The 10,276-nt window shown below is 50.3% G+C and overlaps 1 protein-coding gene across 1 annotated transcript in view; it reads right to left on the reverse strand.

Moving 5' to 3' along the window:
- hdac3 (histone deacetylase 3) overlaps window positions 1-5,361 on the reverse strand; it is an 88,429-nt gene extending 83,068 nt beyond the window's left edge. The window contains exon 1 of the mRNA XM_063053086.1: window positions 5,258-5,361. Coding sequence (XP_062909156.1) covers window positions 5,258-5,312 — 55 coding nt within the window. The 5' untranslated portion in view covers window positions 5,313-5,361. The remainder of the gene's footprint in view (window positions 1-5,257) is intronic.
- Window positions 5,362-10,276: the final 4,915 nt, after the last annotated feature.

Here is a 10,276-nt window from a genome sequence, read left to right on the forward strand (position 1 = left end):
CCCCTCAGCCTGTCCTCTCTCACCATAGTGACCGTACACCCACACCCAAACCCCTCAGCCTGTCCTGTCTCTCACCATAGTGACCGTACACCCACACCCCGAACCCCTCAGCCTGTCCTCTCTCACCATAGTGACCGTACACCCACACCCCGAACCCCTCAGCCTGTCCTCTCTCACCATAGTGACCGTACACCCACACCCCGAACCCCTCAGTCCTCTCTCACCATAGTGACCGTAACCCACCCAACCCCTCTCTCACCATAGTGACCGTACACCCACACCCCGAACCCCTCAGCCTGTCCTCTCTCACCATAGTGACCGTACACCCACACCCCGAACCCCTCAGCCTGTCTCTCACCATAGTCTCACCCACCCCTAGCCTGTCCTCTCTCACCATAGTGACACCCACACCCCGAACCCCTCAGCCTGTCCTCTCTCACCATAGTGACCGTACACCCACACCCCGAACCCCTCAGCCTGTCCTCTCTCACCATAGTGACCCGTACACCCACCCCTCAGCCTGTCCTCTCACCCGAACCCCTCAGCCTGTACACCCACACCCCTCCTCTCTCACCATAGTGACCGTACACCCACACCCCAACCCCTCAGCCTGTCCTCTCTCACCATAGTGACCGTACACCCACACCCCAACCCCTCAGCCTGTCCTCTCTCACCATAGTGACTGTACACACACACCCCGAACCCCTCAGCCTGTCCTCTCTCACCATAGTGAGCGTACACCCACACCCCAACCCCTCAGCCTGTCCTCTCTCACCATAGTGACCGTACACCCACACCCCGAACCCCTCAGCCTGTCCTCTCTCACCATAGTGAGCGTACACCCACACCCCAACCCCTCAGCCTGTCCTCTCTCACCATAGTGACCGTACACCCACACCCCAACCCCTCAGCCTGTCCTCTCTCACCATAGTGACCGTACACCCAGACCCGAACCCCTCAGCCTGTCCTCTCTCACCATAGTGAGCGTACACCCACACCCCAACCCCTCAGCCTGTCCTCTCTCACCATAGTGACCGTACACCCACACCCAAACCCCTCAGCCTGTCCTCTCTCACCATAGTGACCGTACACCCACACCCCGAACCCCTCAGCCTGTCCTCTCTCACCATAGTGACCGTACACCCACACCCAACCCCTCAGCCTGTCCTCTCTCACCATAGTGACCGTACACCCACACCCAAACCCCTCAGCCTGTCCTCTCTCACCATAGTGACCGTACACCCACACCCAACCCTCAGCCTGTCCTCTCTCACCATAGTGACCGTATACCCAGACCCGAACCCCTCAGCCTGTCCTCTCTCACCATAGTGACCGTACACCCACACCCCAACCCCTCAGCCTGTCCTCTCTCACCATAGTGACCGTACACCCACACCCCGAACCCCTCAGCCTGTCCTCTCTCACCATAGTGACCGTACACCCACACCCCAACCCCTCAGCCTGTCCTCTCTCACCATAGTGACCGTACACCCACACCCCGAACCCCTCAGCCTGTCCTCTCTCACCATAGTGACCGTACACCCACACCCCGAACCCCTCAGCCTGTCCTCTCTCACCATAGTGACCGTACACCCACACCCCGAACCCCTCAGCCTGTCCTCTCTCACCATAGTGACCGTACACCCACACCCCAACCCCTCAGCCTGTCCTCTCTCACCATAGTGACTGTACACACACACCCCGAACCCCTCAGCCTGTCCTCTCTCACCATAGTGAGCGTACACCCACACCCCAACCCCTCAGCCTGTCCTCTCTCACCATAGTGACCGTACACCCACACCCCGAACCCCTCAGCCTGTCCTCTCTCACCATAGTGAGCGTACACCCACACCCCAACCCCTCAGCCTGTCCTCTCTCACCATAGTGACCGTACACCCACACCCCAACCCCTCAGCCTGTCCTCTCTCACCATAGTGACCGTACACCCAGACCCGAACCCCTCAGCCTGTCCTCTCTCACCATAGTGAGCGTACACCCACACCCCAACCCCTCAGCCTGTCCTCTCTCACCATAGTGACCGTACACCCACACCCCGAACCCCTCAGCCTGTCCTCTCTCACCATAGTGACCGTACACCCACACCCCGAACCCCTCAGCCTGTCCTCTCTCACCATAGTGACCGTACACCCACACCCCAACCCCTCAGCCTGTCCTCTCTCACCATAGTGACCGTACACCCACACCCAAACCCCTCAGCCTGTCCTCTCTCACCATAGTGACCGTATACCCAGACCCGAACCCCTCAGCCTGTCCTCTCTCACCATAGTGACCGTACACCCACACCCCAACCCCTCAGCCTGTCCTCTCTCACCATAGTGACCGTACACCCACACCCCGAACCCCTCAGCCTGTCCTCTCTCACCATAGTGACCGTACACCCACACCCCGAACCCCTCAGCCTGTCCTCTCTCACCATAGTGACCGTACACCCACACCCCGAACCCCTCAGCCTGTCCTCTCTCACCATAGTGACCGTACACCCACACCCCGAACCCCTCAGCCTGTCCTCTCTCACCATAGTGACCGTATACCCAGACCCGAACCCCTCAGCCTGTCCTCTCTCACCATAGTGACCGTACACCCACACCCCGAACCCCTCAGCCTGTCCTCTCTCACCATAGTGACTGTACACACACACCCCGAACCCCTCAGCCTGTCCTCTCTCACCATAGTGACCGTATACCCAGACCCGAACCCCTCAGCCTGTCCTCTCTCACCATAGTGACTGTACACACACACCCCGAACCCCTCAGCCTGTCCTCTCTCACCATAGTGACCGTATACCCAGACCCGAACCCCTCAGCCTGTCCTCTCTCACCATAGTGACCGTACACCCACACCCCGAACCCCTCAGCCTGTCCTCACTCACCATAGTGACCGTACACCCACACCCGAACCCCTCAGCCTGTCCTCTCTCACCATAGTGACCGTACACCCACACCCCGAACCCCTCAGCCTGTCCTCTCTCACCATAGTGACCGTACACCCACACCCCGAACCCCTCAGCCTGTCCTCTCTCACCATAGTGACTGTACACCCACACCCCGAACCCCTCAGCCTGTCCTCTCTCACCATAGTGACCGTACACCCACACCCCGAACCCCTCAGCCTGTCCTCTCTCACCATAGTGACTGTACACCCACACCCGAACCCCTCAGCCTGTCCTCTCTCACCATAGTGACCGTACACCCACACCCGAACCCCTCAGCCTGTCCTCTCTCACCATAGTGAGCGTACACCCACACCCCAACCCCTCAGCCTGTCCTCTCTCACCATAGTGACTGTACACACACACCCCGAACCCCTCAGCCTGTCCTCTCTCACCATAGTGAGCGTACACCCACACCCCAACCCCTCAGCCTGTCCTCTCTCACCATAGTGACCGTACACCCACACCCCGAACCCCTCAGCCTGTCCTCTCTCACCATAGTGAGCGTACACCCACACCCCAACCCCTCAGCCTGTCCTCTCTCACCATAGTGACCGTACACCCACACCCCAACCCCTCAGCCTGTCCTCTCTCACCATAGTGACCGTACACCCACACCCAAACCCCTCAGCCTGTCCTCTCTCACCATAGTGACCGTACACCCACACCCAAACCCCTCAGCCTGTCCTCTCTCACCATAGTGACCGTACACCCACACCCAAACCCCTCAGCCTGTCCTCTCTCACCATAGTGTCTGTACACACACACCCCGAACCCCTCAGCCTGTCCTCTCTCACCATAGTGACCGTACACCCACACCCCAACCCCTCAGCCTGTCCTCTCTCACCATAGTGACCGTACACCCACACCCAAACCCCTCAGCCTGTCCTCTCTCACCATAGTGACCGTATACCCAGACCCGAACCCCTCAGCCTGTCCTCTCTCACCATAGTGACCGTACACCCACACCCCAACCCCTCAGCCTGTCCTCTCTCACCATAGTGACCGTACACCCACACCCCAACCCCTCAGCCTGTCCTCTCTCACCATAGTGACCGTACACCCACACCCCGAACCCCTCAGCCTGTCCTCTCTCACCATAGTGACCGTACACCCACACCCCAACCCCTCAGCCTGTCCTCTCTCACCATAGTGACCGTATACCCAGACCCGAACCCCTCAGCCTGTCCTCTCTCACCATAGTGACCGTACACCCACACCCCAACCCCTCAGCCTGTCCTCTCTCACCATAGTGACTGTACACACACACCCCGAACCCCTCAGCCTGTCCTCTCTCACCATAGTGACCGTATACCCAGACCCGAACCCCTCAGCCTGTCCTCTCTCACCATAGTGACCGTACACCCACACCCCAACCCCTCAGCCTGTCCTCTCTCACCATAGTGACCGTATACCCAGACCCGAACCCCTCAGCCTGTCCTCTCTCACCATAGTGACCGTACACCCACACCCCGAACCCCTCAGCCTGTCCTCTCTCACCATAGTGACTGTACACACACACCCCGAACCCCTCAGCCTGTCCTCTCTCACCATAGTGACCGGATACCCAGACCCGAACCCCTCAGCCTGTCCTCTCTCACCATAGTGAGCGTATACCCACACCCCGAACCCCTCAGCCTGTCCTCTCTCACCATAGTGACCGTATACCCAGACCCGAACCCCTCAGCCTTTCCTCTCTCACCATAGTGACCGTACACCCACACCCCGAACCCCTCAGCCTGTCCTCTCTCACCATAGTGACCGTACACCCACACCCCAACCCCTCAGCCTGTCCTCTCTCACCATAGTGACCGTACACCCACACCCCGAACCCCTCAGCCTGTCCTCTCTCACCATAGTGACCGTACACCCACACCCCAACCCCTCAGCCTGTCCTCTCTCACCATAGTGACTGTACACACACACCCCGAACCCCTCAGCCTGTCCTCTCTCACCATAGTGACCGTATACCCAGACCCGAACCCCTCAGCCTGTCCTCTCTCACCATAGTGACCGTACACCCACACCCAAACCCCTCAGCCTGTCCTCTCTCACCATAGTGACCGTATACCCAGACCCGAACCCCTCAGCCTGTCCTCTCTCACCATAGTGACCGTACACCCACACCCCAACCCCTCAGCCTGTCCTCTCTCACCATAGTGACTGTACACACACACCCCGAACCCCTCAGCCTGTCCTCTCTCACCATAGTGACCGTATACCCAGACCCGAACCCCTCAGCCTGTCCTCTCTCACCATAGTGACCGTACACCCACACCCCGAACCCCTCAGCCCGTCCTCTCTCACCATAGTGGAAGTTGCCCACATCCGGGTCATAGAAATAGGAAACCTTCCTTGCCATGGCGCGGACTCCAAACTCCGGCGTCCCACGTAACCGCGTCAATGCGTCAGACGCGTGACAACGTGCTCCCACTGACCCGAGCCGAGGGGCGGGCTTTCTGAGGAGGCGTGTCTCTACAGTCGTGGGTATGGGGGGGGTGGATTGTGGGTGAGAGGGTGAAGCGGGTTAGAGGAGTTGAAGGGCGGGTGAGAGGAGGTGGAGGGTGGGTGAAGGGTGGGTTAGTGGAGGTAAAGAGTGGGTTCGTGGCGGTGAGAGGGTGAAGGGTGGGATCATGGAGGTGAGAGGGTGGAGGGTGGGTTAGTGGAGGTGAAGGGTGGAGGGTGGGTTATCCGTCAGGGCCAGGTGCTCCTTTGGCTTCGGTATTTACTAACAATCAAAGTTCCCCTCTTCTTCATCTATTCCGTGGTACTAGGCAGGGCTGTCCTCTTAGTCCACTACTATTTGATAATGCTTTGGAACCCGCTACCTATTGCTATTCGTAATTCCCCTAATATATTTGGCATCACCCAGGGAAATGAGACTCATAAATATCACTATATGCAGATGATTTACTATTATATATTTCTAATCAAGGGAAATCTATTCCGGCAGTATTAACTTTGCTTGCTCAGTTTAGTAGTTTTTCTGGTTATAAGAGCGAACTTTTCCCATTGAATAGGCACGTTCCCATTTATAGACATTCTCCATTTAGAGTGACTACTGACTGCTTTGCTTTTAGTTAGTTGCACGGTGGGTTTTTTTGGGGTTTTTTTTTCTTTTTTTCTATTGATATATATATAAAATTTAGTATACTATTATGTTATCTTGGTTTCTTATGTTTAAATTACATTGTAGTATTTTTTTTTGGTATTGATACCTTCTGTAATTTTATTATATTTTAACATTGTATTAATGTTTATATGGCTTACCTTTTGGTATACTTATTCAATAAAAAGATTTAAAAAGATAGAGTGACTACTGACTACTTATTTGGGAGTTAAAATTACTAAGGGACATAAGGATCTATTTAATTTCAACCTTTTACCGTTAACTAATCAGGTTAAGCAACTGATTACTAAGTGGTCCCCATTGTCTCTATCATTGATTGGCTGAATCAATGCTATTAAAATGATTATTTTACCTAAATTTTTATATTTATTTCAAACAATACCAATTTTTATTCCTAAATCGTTTTTTGATACTATTGATTCTAAAATTTCCTCATATATGGCAAAACAAAAATCCCAGATTAAGTAAAAAATATTTACAGAAGTCCAAGAAAGATGGTGGTTTAGCACTGCCTAACCTAAGATTTTATTATTGGGCAATTAATATTTGATATTTAATATTTGGATGCAAGATTGGAATATAATTCCAAACCCATATTGGGTAAACCTTGAAGGCCACTCTGTACAAGGGTTCTCTTTAGCTTCCATTTTAGAAACTTCACTTCCTTTTGTACTATCTAAATTGAATAAACAAATGGTTAATCCAATAGTTAATCATACATTGCGAATTTTGTAAATTTTTTGGTTTGAACAAATTTATGTTATCAAGTCCTATTATATCTCATTTCTTTTTTTCAACCCTTGGTTATGGACCAAGCCTTTTTGATATGGAAAACAAAAAGTATAACATGTTTTCGTGTCTTATTTCTGGATAACTGTTTTATGTCTTTTGAACAGTTACCTAAGAAATTTGATTTGCCTAGATCCCATTTTTTTAGACTTACAAATAAGAAACTTTTTAAGTACTACGTTGCCTACCTTTCTGACTTCAAATCCTGTTGATATCACTGATAAAATTTTAGGTTTAAATCCTCTCCAGAAGGGATTAATAGCAGTTATTTATGATATAGTTATGAAGTTACAGCCAGGTATATCTGATAAAATTAAAAATGAATGGGAAAGGGAACTTCAACTTTGTCTACCTATAGAGAAATGGGATAATATTTTTCAATTAGTTAGTGCTTCTATATGTGCTAAACATACACTAATATAATTTAAAGTAGTACACAGAGCCCATATGTCTAAAGATAAATTAGCCCGTTTTTATTCCTATATAAACCCTATTTGTGACAGATGTCACTCTGAGGTAGCTTCTTTAACTCATATGTTTTGGTCCTGTCCTCTCCTGGAAAAATATTGGAAAGATATTTTTGATATTATCTCAACAGTTCTATGCTTTGATTTAAAACCCCATACTATTACGGCAATTTTTGGGTTGCCAGTGGTAGAGCATAGATCTTCATCTTCTTCAGCCTGTTGGATGATTGCATTTGTTACTTTAATGGCCAGAAGATCTACTTTATTGAACTGGAAGGAGACCAATCCTCCTACATTCCAATGGTTTTCCCAAACCATATTAAGTTTAAATTTAGAAAAAATTAGAAGTGATATCTTTGATCCTTCGGTTAAATTTGAAGAAACTTAGAAACCTTTTATGCAACATTTTCATATGATGTAATTTGACCTTTCCAAATCCTTATTATTAACTTAAAATATATGAATAGAGGAGCGGAGTTGATGACATTACTGAACGTGTTTGATTCAAGATCTAGCCCTGTTTTGTTCCGTTTGCTTTTTTTGGGTTTAGTATTTAGTTCCTTTTTTTTCTTTTTTTGGGGGGGGGTTTCTTTGTATATATATTTTTTTTTTCTTTTTATTTCTTCTTTATGATTACTTTCATCATGAGTTTGGAAGTCTATTATATCTATGTTATTTGAAATCTTTTTTGTATATGTTTATTGATAATAGGATTATTCTAATCTCTTCGTATTAACATTGTTATTGTGTATAATTTTGAAAATTAATAAAAAGATTTAAAAAGAAAAGAAAGAGGATGGGTTAGGGGAGGTGGAGGGTGGGTGAGAGGAGGTGGAGGGTGGGTTAGAGGGTGGAGGTGTTGATCAGCCTCACTGCCTGTGGCTGAGGGTAGCAGACACCAACAGAATCAACAAACTCATTCGTAAGGCCAGTGATGTTGTGGGGATGGAACTGGACTCTCTCACAGTGGTGTCTGAAAAGAGGATGCTGTCTAAGTTGCATGCCATCTTGGACAATGTCTCCCATCCACTACATAATGTACTGGGTGGGCACAGGAGTACATTCAGCCAGAGTCTCATTCCACCGAGATGCAACACAGAGCATCATAGGAAGTCATTCCTGCCTGTGGCCATCAAACTTTACAACTCCTCCCTTGGAGGGTCAGACACCCTGAGCCAATAGGCTGGTCCTGGACTTATTTCCTGGCATAATTTACATATTACTATTTAACTATTTATGGTTTTATTACTATTTATTATTTATGGTGCAACTGTAACGAAAACCAATTTCCCCCGGGATCAATAAAGTATGACTACGACTATGCCTGGGGAAAGTCACTATATTTGTGAGTTGGTGGTCCCGGGGGATGCTACATCGCCTCCTCCCTGACAAGCAGTCCGTAGCAGGGTGGGTGAGATCCTTCCTGATGTTCCCGGCCCTTTCCCAGCACCTCTCCGTGTATCTGTCCTTGCAACCGCAGCTTGTCGGCAGGTCCCGTCACCCCCATCACTGCCGTGTCGCTCACTTGCGGCCCCCGCATCGCACACATTGCGAGTGCGAACCTGCAGCCGGACGCTGCGACTCGCCCCCCCTCCCCCCGCAGTGATGGGGCTGAGCTTAGCGGGGGTCAGACCTCCAAGAGGACCACAGTCTTGTTGTGGTTTGGAGGCTTGCGTGCCTCAGTGACCCGCAGAGCTATGCTGGCTGGAGGCAGGGCTTTATGATTCGGCTCTTGGTAGCGTCACCCATGCCAAACAGATCAAAGGGTAGAGGCCAGACCACTGTCCACGGTCCACTGGTCCTCCAGTTTTGCGGATTCAGCTCCGGGCTAACAACCTTGACTGGTAAAACAAAACTGTTCCGGAAACAACGGTGAATAATCTGAGTGCGACGGTACTCGGAACTTGCATGACTGACAGCATTAAAACCGGGAAGATGCTGCTGAGCCCTGAAAACCAGACAGGACATTCATTTCTGCCGTCAGAGAGGGTTGGACGGTTATGAGAGGCGTAGGTAGAACAGACAGGCATTAGCTTTTTTCCCAGGGTTGAAATGACTAATAGCAGAGGGCATTTATTTATCTACCTGTCTATTTATTTATAGTGTAGCTAATTTATTTATTAAGATACAGCGTGGAATGGGCCCTCCCGGCCCGTGGAGCTGCAGCGCCAGCAATCCCCCAGTTGCATCCTAGCCTAATCACGGGACAATATACAACGACAAATTAACCGACCAATTTTGGACTGTGGGGGGAAACCGGAACAAACCCATGCGGTTACGGGGAGAACGTACAAACTCCTTACAGGCAGAGAACGTACAAATTCTTTACAGGCAGAGAACGTAAACTCCTTACAGGCAGAGAAGGTACAAATTCCTTACAGGCAGAGAAGGTACAAATTCCTTACAGGCAGAGAACGTACAAACTCCCTACAGGCAGAGAAGGTACAAATTCTTTACAGGCAGAGAACGTACAAATTCCTTACAGGCAGAGAAGGTAAACTCCTTACAGGCAGAGAAGGTACAAATTCCTTACAGGCAGAGAACGTACAAATTCCTTACAGGCAGAGAAGGTAAACTCCTTACAGGCAGAGAAGGTACAAATTCCTTACAGGCAGAGAACGTACAAATTCCTTACAGGCAGAGAAGGTAAACTCCTTACAGGCAGAGAAGGTACAAATTCCTTACAGGCAGAGAACGTACAAATTCCTTACAGGCAGAGAAGGTAAACTCCTTACAGGCAGAGAACGTACAAATTCCTTGCAGGCAGAGAATATAAACTCCTTACAGGCAGAGAACGTAAACTCCTTGCAGGCAGAGAAGGTACAAATTTCTTACAGGCAGAGAACGTAAATTCCTTACAGGCAGAGAATGTAAACTCCTTACAGGCAGAGAAGGTACAAATTCCTTACAGGCAGAGAACATAAACTCCTTACAGGCAGA

This window comes from Mobula hypostoma, chromosome 7 (genome assembly GCF_963921235.1).
Source record: "Mobula hypostoma chromosome 7, sMobHyp1.1, whole genome shotgun sequence".
NCBI classification, from domain to species: domain Eukaryota; kingdom Metazoa; phylum Chordata; class Chondrichthyes; order Myliobatiformes; family Myliobatidae; genus Mobula; species Mobula hypostoma.